Source organism: Podarcis erhardii (assembly GCF_964252035.2).
Source record: "Podarcis erhardii genome assembly, chromosome: 11".
Classification (NCBI taxonomy): domain Eukaryota; kingdom Metazoa; phylum Chordata; class Lepidosauria; order Squamata; family Lacertidae; genus Podarcis; species Podarcis erhardii.
This window is the reverse complement of record NC_138501.1, coordinates 20253392-20279925: the sequence shown is the minus strand read 5'-3', so window position 1 is coordinate 20279925 and position 26534 is coordinate 20253392. Positions and strand designations below refer to the sequence as shown.

The 26534-nt window shown below is 40.9% G+C and overlaps 1 protein-coding gene across 2 annotated transcripts in view; it reads left to right on the top strand.

Moving 5' to 3' along the window:
• CAMK4 (calcium/calmodulin dependent protein kinase IV) overlaps positions 1-26534 on the top strand; it is a 90111-nt gene that overhangs the window by 59295 nt on the left and 4282 nt on the right. For both annotated transcript variants that reach the window (XM_081880532.1, XM_081880531.1), the window contains 4 exons: positions 5278-5350; positions 21627-21717; positions 22003-22077; positions 25983-26058. In XM_081880532.1, the coding sequence (XP_081736658.1) occupies positions 5278-5350; positions 21627-21717; positions 22003-22077; positions 25983-26058 (315 nt within the window). The remainder of the gene's footprint in view (positions 1-5277; positions 5351-21626; positions 21718-22002; positions 22078-25982; positions 26059-26534) is intronic.

Below are 26534 nucleotides of genomic sequence, written 5' to 3'. Positions count from 1 at the left end.
TTCCGCCCTCACCGCCAGTGGGAGAGGAGGCGGGAGGGGGTGAAGGGGGCCCTGGGGGGGAGGTGGATGTCAGGGAACTGCCATCGGAGAGACAGGTGGTGGACAGGCTACAGGAGAATAGGAGAGAATCTGCAGTAGAAGAGGGAACCAGCAGGGGGAGTGCAGGAGTCACAGCGGAGGGGAGGCTCTGGGATGCTTCCAGTGAGAGTAGTGGAGAGGTAACGGGACCCCCGTTGGGAACGCCCACCCTTCGCCGGAAACTGTCACGCAGAGAGTCTCGAAAGCGCATGTCTGTCAAAGAGCTTTTATGTTGGCGTAAATTCCGTAGACGCCCACTGTCAGATTCTACCAGCGACTGACGGAGTCATGTTTTGGGGGCTCCGTTAGTGCATCGGTTTGGATGACCAGCCAAACCCCGGAGGGATCAAGCTTTTACGCACAAGCAGCTCACTATCCCATCACAGATACCTTGGCAACAAGAAACTGGAACTGCATCGATGCTGATGGCAGGCACTGGGGAAAGCCTTCCATATGCTGTCAGATTTCTTAGCGGAATAAAGAGATCCCATTTTGTTTTAAATATTTTACAAACTTTTCAACAGTTTCATTCTGCAAAAGAAAAAAAATCCCATGATACCTGTAATTTTAAAGCATTGCTTTGTAGCAAGTTTAATCTGTTTATCCGTCTCTGCTTTAGACAATCATCTAGCCATTATACAATGTTAGAAAAATGAAACAATATAAGTGATTTAAAATAGGAGAGTAGAAGAAATATTTATTCAGTGAAGTGCCAAATTCTTCACATTTGTTGTTTAGTCATTTAGTCGTGTCCGACTCTTCATGACCCCATAGACCAGAGCACGCCAGGCACTTCTGTCTTCCACTGCCTCCTGCAGTTTGGTGAAACTCAAGTTGGTAGCTTCGAGAACACTATCCAACCATCTCATCCTCTGTTGTCTCCTTCTGCTTTCCCAACATCAGGGTCTTTTCCAGGAAGTCTTCTCTTCTCATGAAGTGGCCAAAGTATTGGAGCCTCAGCTTCAGGATCTGTCCTTCCAGTGAGCACTCATGGCTGATTTCCTTAAGAATGGATAGGTTTGATCTTCTTGTAGTCCATGAGACTCTCAAGAGTTTGTGTTTCCCCATCCCCCAGTGTTTCTGATATGGGATACTATCTCTCCTAGGAACGGTGGGTGGCACTGTGGTCTAAACCACTGAGCCTCTTGGGCTTGCCGATCAGAAGGTCAACAGTTCGAATCCCTGCGACGGGGTGAGCTCCCGTTACTCTGTCGCAGCTCCTGCCAACCTAGCAGTTTTGAAAGCACACCAGTGTGAGTAGATAAATAGGTACCACTGTGGTGGGAAGGTAAATGGCATTTCTGTACGCTGTGGCACTTGTTCCATTGCGCCGAAGCAGTTTAGTCATGCTGGCCACATGACCCGGAAAGCTGTCTATGAACAAATGGCGGCTCCCTCAGCCTGAAAGCAAGATGAGCGTTGCAATGCCGTAGTCACCTTTGACTGGACTTAACTTTCCAGGGGTCCTTTACCTTTACCTTTTTTTACCATCTCTCCTAACAAGTCCTTCAAGATCCTTGAATAGATAGGTAGCCGTGTTGGTCTGCCATAGTCAAAACAAAATGAAAAAAATTCCTTCCAGTAGCACCTTAAAGACCAACTAAGTTAGTTCTAGGTATGAGCTTTCGTGTGCATGCACACTTCGTGTGTATCTGAAGAAGTGTGCAAGCACACGAAAGCTCATACCTAGAACTAACTTAGTTGGTCTTTAAGGTGCTACTGGAAGGAATTTTTTTTCATTTTGTTAAGATCCTTGAAGTTATCCACCAGTATCACCTCCATCTTCTCTGGATTAAACACCTGGGGTTTTCTTTTTTCCTTGCTTCTTACCACATCCATTGCTTCCAGACATTGGTTCCTAGCTGAGATAGCTGTTCTGGATGTTAATTAAATATAAATTTAGTGTCCTAGGCGTATTGATGACAACAAACTCCACAGCTCTAGATGATGCCTCTATGGAATTTTGAAATACTATGGAAGCTGCAAAAGTTTAAAGAAAGCAAAAGCTGTCATTCAGTGTGTTCCGTGGTGATTCGCATAGCTGTCAGCTCCAAACCACAATTTATTTTATTATTAAAATTTGATCCAGAAATGTAATGTTTGATTTCTGTCCCTGGGAAATCAAGTTTTTGGGTTTTTTTAAGTTCATATAACCCAGGCTGGATCTAGACACATCAAAGAAGCGTTTCAGTTAAACGCGTTGTAAGCTTTATAAAGGAAAATCACGTTGACGAAGATGGGACTCCACAGTGCCATCTGGTGTCATAGTGTTATAACGCATATAAAATGGTTTTTCTTTACTAATGTAGCTGAGTCCTAAGTGATTTTGGACCAGTCATTTAGCAATCTAAAATGCTGCATTGAATCCAAATGTGATTTTGCCTTAGTGGAAATGTTTCATGCATGTTGTGACATCGTGCTTTCCCTTTTACCTATTGCAGCTCTCTGAGCCATATCCCATTATGTGTTTATTTTTTTGTGGGGGTGTCCCACTAGTTCTCAGAACCAGTTTCCAGGGTGATTGGGGGACTTAAGTGGGCATGGCAGATTGGCAAAAATCAAATGCCCTGACTTGTGTGAGGCAAAACCACCACTGGATGCAACCCACTGAATTGTCTGCTTCCCCATGAAAAATTATTCTGAGTGTGGGCGGTTAAAAGGCAAAGTGATAATTATCAGGTCCTCATATGAGCAGAAAGAAATAAGTTTTGGGGTTTTGGGCGGGGGTTGCATTGGGCATGTCTCAATGGAAGAAGAGGTAGAACCCTTGCTGAACATACAAAGAAGTTATATTTGCCTTCTTAGTTCTTTAAAACTGAGGAGTAGGGGATGAGTAATAGCATAAACTTTTGCATTGTTGAGATATTTTTTGACATCAATAAATCAGATAATTTAGCACTTTGAAAAGCATGAGCTGACAATTGAAGGTGAGAGCACTGATAAATGATCTAGACGTGTTCTTTTGTGTGGTGTGTGTAGCCTCTGACAAGATAGTATACTTTTTCTGTGTCCCATATACTCACATGTGTCTCAGTTGTCTAATGAACTCCTGAAGCAGCATTGCCAAACTATCCATTATTGTTAGTAAAACAATGTTCTGGGAAGTAACTAGAATCAATATCTTTAAAAACCCAGTAAATATCAGAGAAAGCCCAGGCAATGATATTTTACCTCATACCCTTGACCTGCCAAGCGCCATTTCTGGCCTCCTCTGATTCTCCCCATGGACTCAGGTGGCTAATATTTCTTAAATTTAAAGCTGGGAACCCTGTACAAAACAATGTTTCTGTGGTAATTTCTCCCCCTGAGCTGAGCTAGATTAATCTTTTTCTCTCTCTCTCGGATCAATAGAGTAATAAAAGTGAGTCTGTGGGAAAGGTTGGCTGTCGAATGCCTCAGTGCCTCAAAATATACCAACTTTCTTTCTTTCTATTTCCAACTCAGAAGCACTTTGCAATAATTGATTGTTCAAGGTTATTTTGCTGTATTATTTTCATTGTACTGTGGTTATTACTATAGCATGGAAGCAATCTTCTTTTCTAAGGAGCTGTGCTGTGATCACATTTTAGTTCACGGAGCCTTCAGTCAGTGAACAGCCTGAAAACAAAATGCTGCTTCTGTACAGGAGACAACAGATTATTTCTGCAGTCTTCAAATCATTTATTCTGGAGTAGATCCATTGATTTCACTGCAACTGCCACAGAGTAAAATGTATGAGGATTATTCCTCTAAAACAGGGGTCAGCAACCTTTTTCAGCTGTGGGCTGGTCCACCGTCCCTCAGACCATTTGGTGGGCCGGACTATATTTTGAAAAATAATAATGAACAAATTCCTATGTCCCACAAATAACCCAGAGATGCATTTTAAATAAAAGCACACATTCTACTCATGTAAAAACACACTGATTCCCCGACTGTTTGCGGGCCGGATTGAGAAGGCGATTGGGCCGCATCCGGCCCCTGGGCCTTAGGTTGCCTATCCCTGCTCTAAAATGATCTTCTGTGCAATGGAGCTATGACAATGTGAATATTGGCCCTATGCTGCAGCTTTTAGCAGTTGCAGTGCAATCAAGCTCCTAAAAAGTTATGAATGCAAGTAGCACCCTGTACAACCTCTAGGAAACCCTGATGCTTTGTTAGCCTTAGGATGCAGTTGCCTCACCTGCCCTAGGGCTAGATGGTTTACTTAAGGCTAAATCATAAAATCACTGTTACTACCTACATGCCAGGAGTATGGCCAATCTCTCAGCCATATGCATGTCCAGCCAACACAACCATGGGAATAATTTCAGCTATATCCATAGAGCCTGGTTCATGGTTTCCTTGTTTGGGAAGCCAACTGTGTGGCCCAGCTTTTCAGTAGTTATCAATGGCAACACTGAGATTCCCATTCTGTAAAAATAAGGCACTACGGAACAGCACTTAGACCTGAAAGCTGTATCACAGAATGAATGAAACTAGTGTATATATACACAAAATAGAAGGCATATTATGGCCTTACCTATTCCTGCCTTTTCCTATATATCACTTTTATTTCATTATAGCTTGGTTAAGCTTGCAAGCCCTGACTTTAGTCCTTTAAGCTGTCAGAAATAAATAGCATTGGACTCAGAAGGGCTTATTCCTGACTAAGAGTATGGAGTTTGTGTATCTGCCCTTTAATTCTGGAGTTCATAAGTATGAACATTCTTTTTTTTTTTTACGGTAGCCTTTTAAGGATACTGCATTTATTAGCACAAATTCATTTCATTCCCATAGCACCTAAGCTGATGTCTTGAAAAACAATCTTTTTGTTATTAGCTGAGAATCAGAGTTGCTGTATACCGGTACTTGGTAAATCTATTTTTAGCCATGAGCAAGTGGCTTTTTTTATTCTGCAGGAGACTTCCTAGACTATAAGATGTGTCTGCTCTGATTACTGTGTGATTAATTTTTAATAGCACATTTACCTAGAACTGTGCTTTCCTTGTAACCGTTGAGTCTGAAGTGAAATTTCATGCCAAGTGAAAACATTCCTCTTCAGCCAGGCCTTGGGCTGATTTGCAATCTTTGTCATTTTAAATGAGTTGCGGGGAGGGGTTATGGGTGTGTTTCATTTTTGTTCTTGCTTTTATTATGTGTTTTGTATGGTTTGTATGTTTATGCTAAGGGCAGCATACAAATTTATTATGAATAAATAAATCTTCTGTTTCTTTATAGGATTGTGGAAAAAGGATATTACAGTGAACGAGATGCTGCTGATGCTGTCAAACAAATCCTGGAGGCAGTTGCTGTAAGCATTACTACTCTCGCAGAATAATCTTTTACTTACCTGGAGCAATTTATGTAATCAGTATACATATAGGTGTGACAGCTCTTGCCTACAATTCTTGGGTTGGTTTTCTGCTTACCTGTCTAAATCAGCGGCATCTTTGAGGCAAAAGTGATCTTGCGACAGCGTCATCTTTCATGCTGCATACCTGAATGATTGTTATGACAGCTCACTTTCTGTGAAACCTATTTATTTTCACTCTTGGTCATATATATCAAGAATGAGGAGGCAGCTTTGACAGCGACACTTTCTGTGTCAATATTCTGTGTGCCAATAGCTATCCGTTTGTTCTGGTAAAGCATCTTTAGTATATTGCTTTTATAGTTAGGCAGTTTGGGGTGTATGTTTCTTACAGTATAGAGAGTTAACAAAATAACAGCAGGTGTTCAAGGGCAGCATTGAGTTTTGTATTCAGATGGAGAATGTGAGGCCAGATAGCATTCTGCACACCAACTTCCCTGGTTGCCATTTGATGGACAATATTTTAAAATCCACATGATTCATTTTGCTCATGATGAGTGGCTGGGCATGTGGTGACGCAGTTAAAGATTGCTTCATTCCAAACTGAAAGCTTAGCCTGTGTTCATACCTGAGCACATCGCCAGTGTGGGCTTGAGAAGTAATTATACAATCCAAGCAATCTGCAGGACAGGACCTTGCATCCATTGGGTTGTGATCCAATGCTCTCTGTGCATGAGTGAAACAGACTTCTGCTTGTGCAACAGGACATCACCTCCCTCTGTCCCTCTTGCAGCCTACTGTGCACCCTCAAAATCTGCTCCAGAGGGTTGGGTTAAGCTTGGAGCAGATCATTGCATTGCGGAAACTAAACCAGCACATTGGGTCTGCTTTGCTCACCTGACCTCCCTCTAGCTCCATTGCTTCTGGAGGGGGGCAGGCAATGCAGCAATAACATAAGGGTAACACAGGCACTACTTCCAATGTGTTTGCACTGCGCTGACCTCTCTGCTGCCTCCCCTTCCCCTTTCTTTCCCAGTATGCAGCAGCAACACAGCTGGAAGGAGGTCAGGTGAGCAGCTTTTCCTTATTCTGTGACATTTATTCTAACAAAATACAAATTAACCTTTTGCCAACTTTTTCATACATTGCTACAAACATGAAGTCAAGGAAGTCAGAAACCATCAAGTATCAGTTCAGTAGTCCTGTGTGAGTCATCATATTTAAACAGGTCCACTGCACTCTACTGCTGCTCCAAACCATGAGCAAATGGGGTTTTTTAAGCAGCTATCATATTGCCTAGTAATATAAGTATCAGGTTCTATGTTATCTTCTAAATGATTGGGGCAATAACTAGGAAGGCTCTGCTTCATCCCCATACCGATTTCAGCTTGGAGTTGGAGGGATCTTTCAAACAGTGTTGGCCTTCTCAGATATTTGTAGAGTAGATTGGCGTGTGTACAAATCTTAAACTCAATCAGAAAGTGGATGAAGGCTGCTGCCACCCAGTTGAATGAGTCACATAATCAAACACAAAGGAAAGATGCAGGAAACAACCAGATTTCTTCTGTGGCTGTAAACTACAACTTTCAACAAAAGCATGACATTTTAAAGTGCCCATGGAGGAGCTGCTGCTGCAGTGGAGAGTACCTTCAGTTTAATCTCACCTGGGAAGGAGTCACATTGAGGCGTCTGCAGTAGAAAGCAGGATCCGAGTAAACACCAGTTCAGTGGTCAGAATTATAGGTGAGGCATGATGTTCTTGGGCAGAGGACAGGAGAGCACAGTGCAGGGCTAAATCTGAAAAGAGCTTTAATTGTTTCTCCAGCTCAGAGATTATTGGGGGCTACTGTGCTCTGAAATACTGCTAAAGGGAGCCACAGCTCAAGCCAAGCTCTCTTTAAATGGTCACCTCGCCATCAAAGCAACATCAGCCCAGACCACACACTGTGGTGGCAAGAGGTGTGAAGAGCTGGACTTGGGATTGAAGATAGGATGGGGGCTGTAGAGGATGCACCTGAGGACGCCAGAAGAAACACCTGGGAATTCATAAATAGGGGGTGAGATGTCCTTTATTGATACCTGAAGGAGCACCTACATCCCCTTCGTTCTGCCCAGACATTGAGATCCCGCGCCGAGGGCCTGCTGGTGGTTCCCTCACTGCGAGAAGCGAAATTACAGGGGATCAGGCAGAGGGCCTTTTCGGTGGTGGCACCCGCCCTGTGGAATGCCCTCTCATCAGATGTCAAAGGAATAAACAACTATCTGACTTTTAGAAGACATCTGAAGGCAGCCCTGTTTAGGGAAGTTTTTAATGACTGATGTTTTAATTTATTTTTAATCTTTTGTTGGAAGCCACCCAGAGTGGCTGGGGAAACCCAGCCAGATGGGCAGTGTATAAATATATTATTATTATTTCTCCTCTTTGGTGGAGGAATAAGCAAGGAGTGCTATCCAGTAACAAGAAGAGTTTGTCATGAGTTCCTTCTGTGTGTTCACTCCCACCAGCATGGCTTCTTCAAGCTTCTCCTCATCTATAAGAGTTTTTCTAAGTCTGTTTCTGTATAAAGGGTCATGACATGCTTCCCCATTCATTGTCACGTCAGCATCATCTCTGCACATACATTGGCTGCATGCAGGATGCTAAAGTGAATAAGAAATCCTTGCAAGTTAAAGAAACTATTTTAATCACCACAGTGGTTTGCACCTCAGGAATATTCCACCACTACTCCCTTTGCCTTTATTGTGCAGTGAATTCAAGTCTTATTATCCATGTGCCTCGGCATGTACAATTCTATTTTAAAAGCATTAACTTGGAAACACATGAAATTAAAAATGTCCAGAGGGATTAGAGGCTGTTACAGGAAGACTTTGAAACAAATTGCCCCAAAATGTGTGTGTATGTGGAGTGTGGGGGAATTCGCCAGAGATTATGTTTCATTTAACTAAAGAGAAAAAAAGTGAGGCATTGTGTCTCATTTTAATTCCATTGCCTTGGTTATATGGCTGTTTATACTACAAATGTCAGGTCATGAAGTGCCAGAATATTCTGTTCCATTCTGTAAGAACTGAGGAATTTCAGAACTAATTGATCTTCTGTTGCTCTTTCAATGAAGTTCATTAGAATCCTGTTCATGATATGCTAGTTTAAATACGATGACTCACACAGGACTACTGAACTGATACTTGATGGCTTCTGACTGACTGACTTTACTTCATGTTTGTAGCCATGTAAGAAAAAGTTAACGAAAGGTTAATTTGTATTTTGTTAGAATAAATGTCACAGTACAAGAAAAAGCTAGGATGCAAGACTAAGACTGAGGAGGCAGAAGTTCAAATTCTCACTCAACATGAAGTTTGCTGGGTGTTTTTGTCTGACCTTAAACCAAGGAACCAATGCAGTATGGTGGAACAAGGCATGCTGGTAGTTGCAGCCCCTGGGAGTGCTATAAGTGAGCAAGTGGCTCCAACAAAGAGAGGATTTAAGGTTTTTGTTCTACCAGGGCAGACATGGCTTGGAGCCTAGAAGTTCCCTCAAGATGTGTTACCACATACATTGGTAGATCAGCCTATGTGTCCATGTGGAGGTGATTGGTTCATCAGGAGTGCAGGCTCTGAAAGACCTGACTTAGGGTTCTTGGACCCCAGAGCCCCTACTGTGGCTTAGGCGATTGGGAACCAACATCCCACGGGCCAGTCCTGGCCCACCAGGAGTCTCAGTTTAGCCCTTGAGGGCACACACCCCAAAAAACCACGCCCACTGTCAATCAGCTGACTTTCTTCCAATGGGTGGGTGACAGCTGACAGGCAGGAGGTGAAGTTTGGCTGCATACCCCAGTTCCCTGTAGCTCATCATGCTTATGTGCATGTATTTTATGTCCGAAAGAATTATTCTCATTCCCATGTTCTGCCACTTCCCTTTGCCTCATTTTCTGCTAGTGCACCTGACTCCCAAGTTGAACAACCAGGTTATAGAATATCCAGGAGTCTCCTTGGCAGGTAATTCCACACAGTGAACTTTTCTAGATGTATCACACAGCTGGCAGGAATGGATTAGCATGTCACCCTCCCTGAACCCTAGTTAAAATGATTTGTGGGACATAATTTTCTACAGTAGATATGATCCAGGATGATGATTGACCCTGGGAGTCATATAACAATTCATATAATGAGATATTTTAGGGTAAAATAAGCCCCAGTCACAATGCTGTGTTATGTGCATTGAGCTTTTATGTGGAAATAAACAAAGTGCTGTGGGTTAAACCACAGAGCCTAGGATTTGCAGATCAGAAGGTCGGCGGTTCGAATCCCCGTGACGGGGTGAGCTCCCGTTGCTCGGTCCCTGCTCCTGCCAACCTAGCAGTTCGAAAGCATGTCAAAGTGCAAGTAGATAAATAGGTACCGCTCTGGCAGGAAGGTAAACAGCGTTTCCGTGCGCTGCTCTGGTTTGCCAGAAGTGCCTTAGTCATGCTGGCCACATGATCTAGAAGCTGTACACCGGCTCCCTCGGCCAATAAAGCGAGATGAGCGCTGCAACCCCAGAATTGGTCACAACTGCACCTAATGGTCAGGGGTCCCTTTACCTTTTTAAACAAAGCCTATCTATATTAAATGAACCATGCTTTCTTCTTCTAACCACTTTTTATAAGGCTCTGGATGATTATTTCATGTCCTTTAGCAAATGTATAGGAAAACAGTACATGTCATCCCCCATAAAAACATTACTCAAAAGTTTACCTTTAGGACAATGTTTAAATAATAGTAGTATGGCTTTTATTTTTCTGTTTTTTGTGTCTATTAAGAACCCCTTTCAAAAACTGATAAATGAAGTAAACTATGAAAGGAGAACTCACATTCATCAACTTGCGGAACCGAAGTAGGGTTCCTAGAACTCTGCCTTCTTCCAGTGGTTTTAAATTCATGAGAAAAACTGGGCAATTATTCAGTGTCCATTCAGAAATTGAACTTTTGGCAGTGTTTGTTTCATGAAATATTGAGTGCTCTGGTCATTAATTTATTGTCAGGAGTCAATTTTGATTTGTTTTGCCTTTGCTTTTATCCTATAAGTATGGACATAAATATTAGTATGGACGATTAGCACATAAACATTGCAAAGTATGTAGTCTTAATTTGTTTTTCCTGAACTGTAATAGAATCATAGAGTTGGGTCACCTATATCGTATGAATACTTTAAACACACACATCTTAGCTTGCTTTAATAATAATAATAATAATAATAATAATAATAATAATAATAATTAAATAGACAAATAGTTTTTGTGCTAACTATACACTAGAGCAGGGAGGAGGCAAATTTTTGTGGTAGTGCACATGTATAAGGTCTCTAGTTTCTCCAGCTGAAGTAGCTCAGCCCTTTAAAGGATACTGCCAGTTAGGGAAAACAGTACTGGATTGTAGACCCTAAGTCCAGCTCAAATAAAGGCAGCTCCTCAAATATATCAACTGTTAAAATTAGGTCCGAACCAAACATTAAAATTAATTTTAGGATTTAAAAAAATGAACCTTCCAATATATCTATCCAGATTTTGAATGGAGAATCCAGATTCATTTTTAAATGTGAAACACTTACCTCAGCAATTTGAATCAAAATGCTTTTAGCCTTAACAGATTTTCCTGACTGAAACCTGTCAAAATCAAAACATGCAAAATCTCATGAAGCCGTCAACTACTAATTATCATTGCATGTTGTCTATCAAACGCTGTCAGACATGAAATGCAGTTGAATGACAACCAACTTACTGTCGAATATGAAACTTTATTTCATTGCAACTTCCAAATATCCATTTATTTTTCCCATCTGTAAAACAAAGGTCAGTTGCAAAACTTTGCAACTGTGTTTAAGGAATTTGGAAGATCAGTGTGGCACAGAGGAAAAGCAGAAATCAAGACCTAAGGTTGGAGGAATTGGGTGCTACAAAAGACGCTGGAGAATCAGGAAGTTGGGAAGAACTGAGTAGCCAAGGGTCTTCACAGAGAGGCCTATTACCAGAGCTGGTCATTCTCTTCTGGCAAGCTATAATTAGACATGATGGACAAAGTTTTAGAGTGTGTAGGTCATCAACCTGATACCTTCTGGAATGTGTCCATAGCAAACAAAACATATTAAAGCAATTGTGCTAATACGAGGCCTGACACTTCACTAAACTGCTCTGCAACCAGCAGGCCGTTCAAAGCAGGATGCAATAAATTTTATTCACGAAGTGTTTTGTTAACATGTCACAACAGATCTCTGAGTAATCGCTCAGCTGAGTAGTCCATAAGAACCTAAGAAGAGCCCTGTTGGACGTGGGTTCAATAGTACTCTCCCAGCTGCAATCCCCAGCAAATTCAGGGTGAGTCTTTTAAAAGAGGCCCCATGGAACATGTGTACTCTGTAACCACAGGGCCTCTTTTAAAGGACTCGCATGTAGTATTCAGAGGCAGTACAAAGCCAGCATTAGTAGCCATTGACCATGATGGCTATGTAGTAGTTCCATTGACCCCAGATATCCTAAGACTCAGAATTACCCATAAAAGCTCCAATGACCAACATTTCATTGATGCAACAGTGAAGAACCATAATCATTTCATTGATCGCACCACCATGACTGCTCAGTATGCTCAAAAGCGGAATCTAGACCTGCTTAGTTATTTTTGCCCAATTATTTCTCTACCTGCACTTTAGTTGTCATCCTTGATGTTTCAGCTTATGGAGCTCTCTGTGGTGCCCAGGGATTACTTGAGCTCTAGTCAGCGGGAACAGCTAGTAGTAATGCCAGTAATGCCCAGTGAGAATTTCCTGGCTGAATTTGACATAAGTTGATAGGCACTAAAATACACAAAACATGTGGAATTGTTAACAGCGTTAGAACCATTTCTGTTTTGAGGAAATTATACGGGTATTTTCTGTGGGTCCACTTGAAAATGAAGCACACCTACACAGTAATGAAAACTAAACTTGCCAACATACAAATATACCAAAAAGGGTACCTTTATGTTCAAGAATGTATAACTTGCTGTTAAAATGGAATACACAAGATGAAATGGTTAAATCGGCTATGATAAAGTGGGCACAGGACATAGGGCATAATATCATGTTTGAGGACTGGGAAAGGTTGTGGACCACTGGGCTGAACTTCACCGCATGTAATGCTCTGAAGGAAAATGTAATGAAAATGATATATAGATGGTACATGACCCCAGTTAAACTTGCCAAAATATACCATTTGTCTAATAACAAATGTTGGAAATGTAAAGAAAATGATGGAACACTCTTCCACCTCTGGTGGACTTGCCCTAGAGTGAAGGCCTTCTGGGAAATGATATATAATGAGCTGAAAAAGGTATTTAAGTATACCTTCACTAAGAAACCAGAGGCCTTCCTTTTGGGTATTGTCGACCAGAAGGTGTTAAAGAAGGACCGAACATTTTTTATGTATGCAACAACGGCAGCAAGGATACTCATCGCTAAGTACTGGAAAACTCAAGATCTACCCACACTGGAAGAGTGGCAGATGCAACTGATAGACTATATGGAACTAGCTGAGATGACCGGCAGAATCCGAGACCTGGGAGAAGAGAAGGTTGAAGAAGATTGGAAGAAATTTAAGATTTATTTTAAAAAGCATTGTAATTTGGTTGAATGTTAAGATGGAGGCTAGATCATAAATAATTGACCACCACTAAATTAGATGCAGTTAGGATGATAAGTGAGATTGAGGAAAAATCATAAACCTTCGGGAGAACTATTAGATTATATTCTAAATGAACAGGACATAAGAATGTAAACAAGATGATAAATTGCGGGCAAGAATTGACAATGATGCAAGTGGGAGCGGAAGACGTGAGGGAGTCCAAAGAAGTTAAGAAATTATGTTATGATATATGTTACATTGTTTATTATATTTGCATTTATGTTTAAAAAATCTTAATAAAAAATTTTAAAAAATAAAAACAAAAAGGGTACCTTTATGCAGCTGAAAAATCAGTAATGCTGATTTCACCAGCATTCTCAAATAAGCTAGGACTTTGTGCTCTAACTATAGACATGCCAGGTTAAATCTCAAGTTCTGTTGACTCTACATCCTGCTGCAGACAGCATTGTGCCAGCTCTGTTGTGGTCTGCCTTTAGATATGAGCCAGCATCAAATCGATTTTAAATGAACATCCTTTGTAACACTGCAGATACTGTCATATCCTCAGGAAGCCTTTCATCTGTGAAAGCAAAGACTGCAGTTCTGAAACCCTTTGAGTTCAGTGCACTTGACTTGGTATTCCAAAAAAGCTGCTTTATATTTATGAGTTATTCAACTCAGATACAATGTTTTATTAATGGTTATATATTTTAAATTACTCTTTCCCTTTCTTTCAGCCATTTTCTTTTGTACTAGTACTTTTGGTAATTTGGAGCCATTGTGTACAAGCTAAATTAAAGCCTGCCATTCTCATAAAGAGCAAGAAACCACTGGCAATTTCAGAGAAATATTGGTGCCTTATTGCTTTCTATAACAAGTTCCTTTGCTCTCCAGCTTTGTATATTAATCTGCAAAAATACGAATACAACAGGGTAGAGGAAAATGCATCAATGTATTTTTGTGCATGTGTAGAGGTGTACCTAGGCTCCCTTGCGCCCCTGAGAAGGAGTTGTATTGACCCTCTCCTCCATCCCTTACACCCTTGGCAGGGAGCTATACTGGGAGATACCATGGACTTGAAAGTCTAAAAGGGAGTGCACAGACTGGTGGGCAAGTTCCTAGCCACTCCAAATCAGAGTGGAAAGGCATGGTTTTTGTGCCTGCCCTCCCAGATCTGCACCCAGCGCACCTGCCAAACGTGGCCACAAGGCTGGTCCTGATAAGAATCTTGTTTGTGGAGCCGAAAGGATTCCCCATCCCAGGCTAGGGAAGGAAATAATCTGATCGGAAATAAGGAAACTTTGTTTTTAGAGTAGAAAATACACCCAGGGCAATGGAGGGTCTGTCAAACTACCTTCACCTCTTCTCACAGCTATTGCTAACATACAGACCAAAATGTACGAAGCTTTCATTGTTTACAAGTGGGACACTAATCTTAAAGGTTTCTTGACTCCTGCAGAAGAAGAAGCAGAATGAAAGCTGTTTGGACAACCCAGTCCTGTCAGATTAGGTTTCGGGACTATTTGCCTACGGTCATTTTAAATTCCCAGCGAAGCTCATCCTCTCACTTGCTTCCGTGCATGAAATGAATGACAAATGACGAGTGCAACTGTGCAGCAGTCCATGTAAGACAGCACTAACACTAATTTTACATGTCCAGGCCTGGATATTTTGCCATGAGAAAGTGACTTGTATCACAAGCGTTGGAATATATAGAGGTGAAATTTGTAAACAGGGGTGAAGAGGGCAGCTGACTGTAGCCGTAATGTTCTGATTCAACAGCAGAGCAGAGATACAGCAGATATACTGTAAAAGCCCACTAGGAGAAAGTTGCAGTGGTCTAGAATACAAATTCCAAAATATAAATACATAGCTTATGTTAAAAGCCATACCCTGATGGTGCGTTTACTCCCTGACTGGTTACTTGTTTATTTTGATGTTCCCTGGATCCAGCTCTTTATTCCTACCATTGATTCAACTACCTCTTGCAGTTTCATAGGACAAGACCTACAGTAGCTCATCAAATATGTTAAATAAACAAACTTAGGGTTGCCATATTTCAAAAAGTAAAAACCAGGAGCTTGCACTCATGTCCTGTTGAGCTTTTTTTTTTTAAGGAAACCACCAAAATTTTTGAGTTTTTTAAAGGAAACCCCCCAAGTTTTTCAGATTTTTTTTTTTGACAAACCAAAGTGTTGTTGCTGTTGTTGTTTTTACAAAAATGCCAATCAACCCACAATTTCTCGCTCAACTTGCCTGAGATCCAGGAGGAAGCGCTGCCTTTCAGAAATTCCCCATGGATATCAATTCTGCCTTTGAAATCCCAGTTATCTGGGAAAATCCGGATGTATGACAGCTCTAAACAAACTGTTAAAAAATGTAACTGAAGCCCAATACTTGACTTTGACAACTAGACATTTATTGTAAAACTCCATTGGGATGCATGTGTGTTATATTTTATCCATGTTGCATGCACCTCTCTCAATATATTGTTGCCACTGTGATATGAGATTCCAGGAGTTCCAGGCACACTTGCCCAGGGTCGCTGTTTCCTTTTGGAAATGAGGCATAGCAGAGACAGTGGTGTCTTTATGATATATGGCTTATGTACACATATATACTGCCTGAACCTACGATGGAGGGGTTCATAGCATTAGCACTCCAAGAGCGTCTTGCTTCCTCCATAGGTGTAGCCTAGGATCCAACGAGAGATCCCACATTGTGCTCTGCTTGCTGCTTTGTGTCACCCAGTCACATAACACCTTCTAACCTCTCTAAGCTTTGGCTTTATTTGTTGCAGGAGAGAGGAGGCCCATCCATTTGCCTCTCAGACAGAGTCCCTCGATCATTTGTTGTTAATAGCCCATCCCTAGGCTATCACTTCAACACAAGAAGCTTAGCCGAGCTTAATTAGCTTTTAACACTTGGCTTAATTATAGGATTAGACATGTCCAGCACACAGCCTAATACACACAGGTCTGACACCCAGAGTTTTAACACACTGAACCTTGATTAAATTCTATCACTTACTGCTTGCAGGAATTTACAAATATCTAGCACCCACAAATCCATAAGAATATACTGCATATTCTCCTTTCATTTAGGGTGGTATTCAAGTAAGTTTTACCCACTGAAATTATGGACCTAACTTTGCTGTGTTTACTAATCTCAATGGGTCTACTCTAAGTAAAACTTACTTGAATACAATCCTTGGTTTTCAGCAAGCTGCCATGCTGTGCTGCTCAGCAGGACAAGTGTGTGTGTATTGTGTGTCTAACAGTACAGAGTAATTAGATTTCTAGCTGCTGTTTTTGAAATGACGCAGTCATAGTAGGTTCTGTTTTGAAAAACAAGGGCTACTTTTAACAGCCGTGTTTTCATCCAGAGGCATATTCCCCATGGATACAAGGTGTACTCCTTACATAATTTATTAGTGGATTCATTTCCCACAATTAGCAGTCCACAATCTGCTGCTTTTCAAATATTCTTGCAAGATTCTTCCTTGAAAATAGGCATCTCAGAATTAAAATATCATTTTAACCTTAGCCCCATTAACTTCCCAAAGGCTAGCTTCTGCTTCTAGGTAACCTGCACTCTAATTGTGATTACAATGATTAAATAATGCTGTCCTAATGTATATTTCAAATCTGCCTCCCACCTTAGGGGAATATATCTGTAATTCAAAAGTATGGTTTGAAGAATGGAATCCTATCATGAAATCAAATAACCAATGCTATATTAGAATGAAGACAGCCATTCTGACTGCCCTGGAAACAAAAGTCAGAATGCAGCAGTTTCGCCATACTTTATAATGTCTGCCTTCTTCATCCTTATTTTGGATCCTCTAATTTAATTCACTCACTGCACTATAAAATGGAGTGTTTGAAAGCTGCATAATGACATTGGTGAATTGATAATTTTTTTTTTTTAAATTGTACCTTCTAAGAAATCTTTCACTAACATGAGAGAAGTAAAGCAAAACTGAGATTTCCATCAACCCTGCCAGATTAGTATTGCAGTGATTTGTAAGTGGAAAATGGGATGTTTGTTTGCCTAGTTGATTACATTAAGCTAGTGACAAGGGACTTAAAGGGCCATGAAGTCCCAAGCATTCTGCCCTGACAGTACCTCTGGAAAAACTGCAAGAAATGGAAATATGATACTTTTCATTCTTAAGAAGCATTTGCAGTTCAACCATCATGATGCATCAAGAAATCAGAGAAGATGCAACTGTCAAAAGCAGAGAGGACTCTCTACAGATTTATAAAAGTAGCTCTTTGCAGTAGTGAAAAGGAAAAGCTTTGTGTGGTGAAGTGCTCAGCAAGTCATTAATATCCTTTGGGTACATCAGTCATGTTTTGTGAAGAAAGTTCATTTGCCCAGTGGAAACTCAGATGCACCTTAGTGACAGAAGATAGAGATTATAGATAAAAGAGATGAATGGTGGGAGCAGTGGGTTTTAGTGGAGGGGAAAGGGGCAGAGTCAAGAAGAGTGTTATGTTGTAGGTTAAAATGAAAGCAAGAGAGAGAAAAGATCAGATAACAGGAAAAGCAAGACAGGGTGGAAATTAGGGGCAGGGCTAGTTCAAGTAAATGCAGAGATTTGACCGAAGAATGGTACACCCCTTCTATCTGGGATGGTCATCCTCTTCCACCAAGCGCGCAGCTTCGGGAGGGACGCACATGAACCGGTGAGAGAGGGAGGGGACACCCGCCTAGCCAGCCAGATCAGTTGAATCAACCCTAGCAATCAGTGGGGTGACAGATGTTGCAGTCAGATCACCCTCACATCCAAATGCAGAGACTAAGCAAGAGGTCAGAAGAAGCAAGAAACAGTATTAACAGAAGCTACGTTAAAAATGGGGTGGAAATAGAATGGCATCCTGCTTCTTTTAGGCAGATATTTCACCTTCCCACTTCTTTTCAGGTGGAGATAACTGAATCTAGCCTTAACCCCCTTCATTCCTTTTGTCTCTCCCACAAGAATAATGAGCATTGTAGTTTGTTAAGCGTTGCTGGGAGTTGTGATCCTGTGAGGTTTGAGCTACAGTACCCAGATTTTTTTTGAGGCAAACAATGTGCTTCAAATGTGCTTTAAAGGTATAGTATGTACACAGCCTAAGTTAGGTCTGCTATTTTCAATAGGTTTACCGTATTTTTCCGTGTATAAGACTACAGGTTTTTTAACCAAAAAATCAGGTTTAAAATTAGGGCTCGTCTTATACATGGGTAGCGCTGAGGGGTGTTTTCTTAATTTAGAGTCCCCAAAAATAGGAGGCGTCTTATACATGGGGGTGCCTTATACACAGAAAAATATGGTACTTTGATTAAAGCTCAGTTGAATACCATGCTTCCCCCCCCTTTATATACATTTTATTGATGCTTATTAAGTCTTTTAAATGTGAACTGCTTTGTGAGGTTCAACAGAGAGAAACATTAATGCATGCATACGCTTGCCTTGAATAAATAAGCATAGGTGTTTTATTAAATTATTGTGATCAACATCATGTGACATGTTCATAGGTCCAGCAGAAATCCACATCCAAAAAAGTCAACATCTTCTTATACTGTAGTTAGTATTCTAGGCTCACAACTACTTAAAATTCTAACCTTGTAGCATTAGTCATCCAAAAAAACCAGAGGACTTTAATAAGGCTGTCAAATTTGCTAACACTTGGTGTGATGTGAATTATTCCCTTGCATTCAGAAGCAGTCAGAAATCACCTAGCATTCACTAGCAGAAAACACATCGTTTTATTCATGTGTCATTTTAGATTCCACTTCCCCCTTCCCTTCCAAAGCAGGTTACATCTATTATAGAGAGACTAAACCTGTAGCTTCTGGGTTTTTTTGACCTCATTTTCATAATGGAAGCAATTCTTAACTTGCATTGTATTACTTCAATGTAACCTACGTTGAAAATGTGTGCAACTTAATTCCAAGTAATATATTTAGGACTTGATGTAAGTCTGGTAAATTAATTTCTTTTCCAGCTGAAGATTTTGCTTTATTCCAATCATTCATATGTATGGTATGCACACATTTTTAAAAGTTCATATTACAGAATAAACTAGTTTTTTTAAAAATGTAATGCAGTTAACTACCATGGAAAGGTACCCTTCATGGAATACTAGATTAGACAAATCTGCCATGCTTAAATGTTTTTACAATAGTGGAGAAAAGACAGTGATTCATTAACAGTGCAATCAGATTCTTTACTTATTATTTATTCACTTAACTTTCAAAAAAAGAAAAAAAAAGATTGATTTTAATTATTTATTCAATCCTTCTGAAGAAGCCCAAGGTGGCACATCAATAATAAGTAAAATAAGGCACTAAAAACAAACACACCACAATTTAAAACATAAAAACAGTGCATTCTAAAAACAGTTAAAACATTTTCTCAGCTGGCAATCTGAGCTTTGCCAAGAACAGTGACTTTCAGCCATCAAATGCCTAAGTAAACAGGAATGTTTTGAAGGTCTTCCTGAAAAATCAATAATGAGAAAGATAGACACACGTCAGAAAGAAAGGCATTCCACAGTCAGTATCTGCCACTGAAAAGGCGTTGTTGTAATGAGTCACCACCAAGGCTTCACCTGCTGATCATAATGGTCTGAGATCATTGATATTGGGGAATGTGCTCTTTTAGAAACACCATAGAGAACAGAAGGATGGACAAATTGACAAGTCACTTTCCAAAATATATAGCAGATGACAGAGGAATGGTTAGAAAGCAAGATCAATGTAATAAATCTCCTCAAGCCTGCCCTTTTTAGTAATAAAATAATTACACTAAAATATATCTTGGTTTTTTATAATAGAATATATTTTGATCTACTTTCTTGTTATCTCCTTAGAGTTCTTTTTTTATAATGTTACTGCACTCATTTTGGTTGCAGTTCATGAAGCCATTACATCAAAACTCCCTATGAAACACATAGTTATTACAGCCATGTTATTGCTAGAATTTATTAACAGGTAATTGGGTTTGTGACTGCAGCTTAAATAAACAATGCTTGTAAATCATCAGGAGCTTCTGAAATGAGAAAATCTAATTGTATTTTTGCACAGAGCAATCATGCTTGTTCAAATGTCAATAAGCCACAGGAACAAGCAGCAACATGCCTGAGGTTTGCATGTTTCAAACTTCCCTGCCCCCACCAACGCCTCTCCTTTTTTGGTGTGGAGATTGGAATTTTTCATTTCTGGTTGTTGTTTTTACTAATCGCAGTTCAGCATTATTGTGAAACCCTGAACTACAGTTAATCCTAACTATCATTTCTTGAAATGATCCAAGATTTGAAACAAGCCATGTTTTGAAGTTTCAAACAAACCACGTTAAAATTAACCCCAGTTTGTTGGGTTCCGACAAAGTGATGAGCTGCAGTTAATTAAAAAATGGAAGCAAAAGTTTCTGAAGCCTTTCTTGCACCCACGCTGGAGAAGGGTGAAGCACATGGCCCCAAGACTCACTACATCTCATTCTCATAGTGATAAATCATGATTTATCATGAGATCTGAATGCAGGAATAGGCTAGATATTCCTTCACTTTATTTTGATCAAACCTTCTTGCTCCGGTGAGTAACCTGACCACTGAATTCTGCATCAGCTAAAGTTTCTGAACCGTCCTCAGAGGCAGCCCAACATATAACATGTTGCAGTAATCTAACCTAGAGGTTACCAGAGCTTAGATAGCAGAAGTTAGACCATCCCTGTTCTGATAGGGGTGCAGCTGGGTCACCAGCCGAAGTTCATGGAAGGCAATCCATGCCACCAAGGCCACTTGAGCCTGAAGCAACAGCAATGGACGCAGGAGTACCCACAATCTAGGTACCTGCTCCTTCAGAGGGAGTGTAACTCCATCAAGAGCAGGCACTTCCCATCCATCCGATATAGGGAACTACTTCCTAACACTGCTTCAGTCTTATCTGGATTGAGCTTCAGTTCGTTGGCTCTCATCTAGCCCATTACCAAGGCTAGAAATGTACACTAGTGGCCAAAATTGTGGAAACCTTTTGGGAAATGTGTATTTCTGAAGTTTGATGGCTCGTAACACCACTTTTTGGGGGAGTAATACCATAAAATTATATATCAATGGAAAGATAATTTAATGAAGAATGTAAAGCAACAAAGTTTGTTCAATTATCTGTATTCTAACAAAAGTTATAGCCAAATAACCAGAAAAAGGAAGCACAACTTGCTTAGGTTGATATGGAGTAACTTTCCTTCACTTGAATGTAGCCAATGAGCATGAGTGTTTAGAGAGCCAATCAGATGTTATGAGCCATCCAACCTCGGAAATATACTTTCCCCAAAAAGTTTCCACAATTGTGGCCGCTACTGTAGCTACATCTTGTGCAGACACAGAAAACTATGGCTACCATTGTAATTTCTAAAAGAACTTAAAAAAACCCCACACCTGATACATTTTTGCTGTATAAAAAGTGATTATTTTCCGTTTCCTCTTGAGGTTACAATTTGCATTCAAATGTCTTGAGATAGAATTTTCTTTTTCAAATAATTGGTTCGTTTGCTGTTGGAATTGTAGTACTCTAAATGCACAGTGTTATGGAAGGTGTGGGAGAAATACTCATCACAAATGCAAGTTTAAAATTGTGCGTTTCCACTTATTCCTTCCAAGTATCTACATGCCAATGGAATTGTTCACCGTGATTTGAAACCAGAAAATCTGCTGTATGCAACGCCAGCTCCAGATGCATCTTTAAAAATAGGTAAATCCTGTTCTTCTGTACCAGTTTTGCTTTGCGTGTTGGTGTTCTAGGGCAACAACTTTACATTCCATGAATTGGAATGGATTGGATGTATTCACCCACCAGAAAGTTTCACTCCTGTACCTTACATGAGGAGTAATTTGATTAGTGTTTGATTGTTAGTTGATTAGTATAACATTTCCAAATGACAAAATATTATGTTCATTTCATTCCATGGTATCGCGCAAGAAACATAAAATAATGATAATAACAAATAATGAATCCTTTCTGGTTTATATGTAACAGCTGATTTTGGACTTTCCAAGATTGTTGCAGATCAAGTGACCATGAAAACAGTCTGTGGGACTCCAGGGTACTGTGGTATGTTCCTTTATTTCTTACAGTATGTTAGGTATCTATTTATTTGTATTCAGTTGCCTTAAATGCTTAGGGTGGTAGTCACCTAAGTTTTAGTCAGATTAGACCCATTAAATAACCTGTAGCATCACTTTAAAAAGGCACAGTTGATAGGGGGCTCTGTAAAGGGTTTTGGATATTTCCCTCCATTTGGGGCCTCATTTATGACTGATACACATTATGACTGAGGAACAAGAATATTACTATTCTTTACTGCATTTTCTTTATCACGACTTCTGTCAACATAAATCACAAAATGAATATTACTAACATGGAATGAACAGTGTTAAAGACATATTTAAGGGTGTTAAATGCACAAATGGTAAAGTGTAGAAGGTGGCGTTAAGTACAAAGGACAAGGCATTTTAGGAAAATTAATGGTATTTCTGTTTGAGGTGACATTAGGTGAGCATTCCTAAAGTCCCAAATGAAGGCCACTGGAAGCTGTGGCCTTACTATCAGGCAAGGCGAGGCAGCCAAGTCAGGCACATAGCTGTCAACTTACAGATTTGAAAATAAGGGACCAGCAGCCTTGAAAATAAGGGACCAGCAGCCAAAATAAGGGACCTGCAGCCTCACCTGTTCCAGGCACTCCAGTCTTCCTGTCCTCCTGCAGTCTGGTCAAACTCATGCTGGTAGCTTCGAGAACACTGTCCAACCAACTTTGTAACCAGAGGTTCAACTGAATAGAATCTGAATCACATGCACCACAAGGCCTATGCAACCTCAACTTAAGATGGCTCCCCAGCCTGCCTTTACACTGCAAAGTTTGCAGCAGCACGTGCAACAAAATGGCGTCCAGCATTCAAAAAACCCCTCAGCTTGCATTAACTAGCCACACACAAGGCATGCAAGCTCCACCCCCAGTCTTTCTTAGACTTCTTATTGGGTGAGCAACACAGCCAAGCAACACAGTTGGAGCCTCCCTCCTCCCTGGCTGGCAGGGAGGGAGGGAGGGAGAGGAGCTGCTTCCTTTGAAATTTAAGGGACATCATTTAAGGGACATCCATCAATAAGGGACAGCAGCGGGACATGGCGCTGGAATAAGGGACTGTCCCTTCAAATAAGGGACACTTGACAGCTATGGTCAGGCAGCTGGTTCTGAGTGTCATGAAATGACAGCAAATGACTAGTTAATTCATTTCTTATTGCTGTTTTATTTTCCTGCAAAGGAGATTAAGAGGTGCCTGTGTTATATGTGCCAACTCTATGAGGCTGAGGACAGCTCAGTCCCCACAAAGTATATGGGGCTGGGGCTGAGGGCCCCCCTAATCTTGAGGGGCTGAGCCCTACTGGGCCTCCCCTCCACATGACAAGACCCCCCCCCCATGTTGAGCAGAACTCATTGCCTCTTCCCTGTGGTATTTTCTGCCTCAAGATGCCAAAATATCTTGACTGGCTTTTAAGTAGTATGCACCTTGACTGAAAAGGGTGCCATTTGCTGCTCTGCTTCAGGCAGCAAAATGTCTTGAGCCCTCGGTGGAGGCCCTCCAGTTAGGGCACTGGAAAGCTCTTCTGCCATCGCTATAGCAGTGACAATGGCAGTGTTCTGTAGGTAGCGGCCCCCAAACGGAATGTTCTAGAAGGGTATCAGAAGAGCTTCGAATCCACAGGATCCAAAGTCTCTTTGTTCCTTTGACACCCCAGAAAAGCTGGAAGATGTAAACCAGCCCTGGAGCTAGTTATTTCCCCTGCCATCGGTATCAGTGAGAAGAGGAATTTAAAAAGTCAAATTGGGGTGGATGTCTCTAGAAAATCCATCCACACTTTCTGCTCTGGCCACTGCCAGCTTAAGAAGTGGTGGTTTTTCCACTATGGAGTCATCCTCCTCCCTTCCCAATCTTAAGATTGCCCTGTAAATATTTAAAACATTAGCTTAGATTATGTTGCATTTTGATAGGAAGAAATAAATCTGTTTGTTTCAACGCACCACCAGCCTTGGGCTTTTAATAATAGATGTAAATAAAGGGTAAGGGATTCAGAAATTAGAAACGCAGCAAAATAATGTCCAGACAAAAGCAGGATTCCAAATGGGAAAATTTGAAACAACCACATGCAGTGAGAAATGGTGGTGTTACTTGTCCATGAATAATTAACTTCTGAGAATAGTCATGCATTGCCTGAGGGTAGCAAGGCAAGTCAACCACAAAATGGAAATAATAGATTATCACTTTTTGAGCACATTATGTGTAACAAGCCAAGGTCTGACATCTCAGATAATGCACTGATTAAAGACATGCAAGGAATACAAACTCACTTTTCAAAATCTGAAAGGAAATTAAAAGTATGCATAATTAACAGTCGGATCCTATGCATCCCTACTCAAAACAAAGTCCCATTGAGCTTCCTGGCACTTACCGTATTTTTTGCTCTATAGGGCGCACCGGACCACAAGACGCACCTAGTTTTTAGAGGGGGGAATCAAGAAAAAATATATTATCCCCCCCCAACCCCAAAGAGAAGCTTCTCCCAGAGCTTCTCTGGGCAGCGGGGGAAGCCCGGGTTCCCCCCCCCCCCAGCCCCAAAGAGCAAAGAAGCCAAGAAAGCGAGCAGGATCCACCCCGTTGGCTGTCTTGGCTTCTGCCATAACCACGCAACCTCTACAGCTGGGAGCTAAACCTCTCCAGCATGGCTAAAGAAGCGTGGCTAAAGAAGCCAAGGCAGCGAGCGCGATCCATCCCGCTCGCTGCCTTGGCTTCCTCTTTAGCCTTGTGCAGCCTCTCCCGGCTGGAGAGGCTGTGCGTGGCTTTGGCAATTCCCCCACCTCCCGCAAAAGCCCACAGGAGCCTCACACCCTTTAAGGAGCACGCGGCTCCTGCGGGCTTTTCTACGAGGAGGGAGAAGGGACTGACTGGCCACGTCGGTCCCTTCTCCCTCCTGGGGAAAAGCCCACAAGAGCTGTGCGAAGCTTGTGTGCAGCTCTTGGGGGCTTTTCCTGCCTACCTCCCCCCTGCATTCGCTTCATAGGACGCACAGACTTTTCCCCTTAGTTTTTAAGAGGGAAAAAGTGTGTCCTATGGAGCGAAAAATACGGTACTTACTAGCAAGAGTGTGTTGGACTGCATCCTGAATGAGGGGAAAAGAAAAAGGGGTTGCTGCTAGTTGTTTGTTTTTTTTAAAGGAGCCTTATCCCTTGACGAAAATAAATTGAACCTATTTGGGGGACATTCCATTGGAGTCTGGAACCAAATGTTTTTTGCTCTTTCCCTTTTGCCAAACATGGAACTAGACAATTGAACAGGACATTGTAATTACAAAGAGTTATAGTTCTCAGCAACCCTTACCAAACCACAGTACCTAGAATTCTTTGAGGGAAAGGGTGTGCTTTGAATGTGCTTTAAAGAGAAAGTATATACAGTACACAGCTGTAGAGTCAGATTTCATGGTCCAGATTTCATTTTTCTTATTAAGGGTTGTAACAAAAGGTCCCACAATATAAGCCAGTATCATAAAGCAATGTAAGTGCAGGAGGCAATTGCCTGAGAGGGGGCTGTGCTTTCTTCTGTTCTTCTGAAGAAGCTTCACTTCATATGATAATAATATTACCTAAGAATAATAGTTTAATAATATTCATTCTGAATAGCTTCACTATATCTCTTTCCTGAAACACATTCTCCTAGCTCATATGAATGTACAATTAATGCGCATATTTCAGTAAAGAAATTGGTCTACCTTTGCTGAGCTTAAGCTGCTTTATTTATTTTCTTTCTTTTTCTCTCTCACATAGGAATTCTAGGTTTCTAGAATTTTGCTTTTTCTTATCACTGCCTCTGCATTGGGCCCATCCCTGCTGGCCACTGCTCTGTTTCACTGTTATTTCTTTCTATATTACATTTTTGTTTTATTGACAAGGATTTTATAATCTGCAGCACCAGAAATACTGCGAGGCTGTGCCTATGGCCCAGAAGTGGACATGTGGTCCTTGGGAATAATCACTTACATCTTGTGAGTTTGGCTAAATTTTACCCTATATAATCAAATGCGATTCATTTATTAGTTTGCTTGGTTTCTCTTCAGATCGTATAAATCTTTCGCCTTACTGAACTAGTTTGTTTTCTAGCCACCAGATTTTGTGTTCTGAAATGTGTTTGGAAGATGGTTCAAACAGTACATTAAAAAAATTGTACTTCCCCTCATTTGTTGAAAATTGCAGTCTTTTGGCATGCTTCTCCTTCTAATTACTCTTCCCCCCCCCCCCCATAGATAGCCGTTATATTTAACTGGAATAGCCACTGATCTTTAACTGGAATCAGCGGCTTCCCTCACACTGATCATGAGTCAATTGGAATTTAATTTTTGGCTGCAGTTTATGCACTTTACACAGCCTTATTAAACACAGTAAAATCTTACTTCCAAATTAACATGGGTACGATTGCAGTACACGCCACTCTTGTCCACTCGTATGATACTCTGCTCTGGTA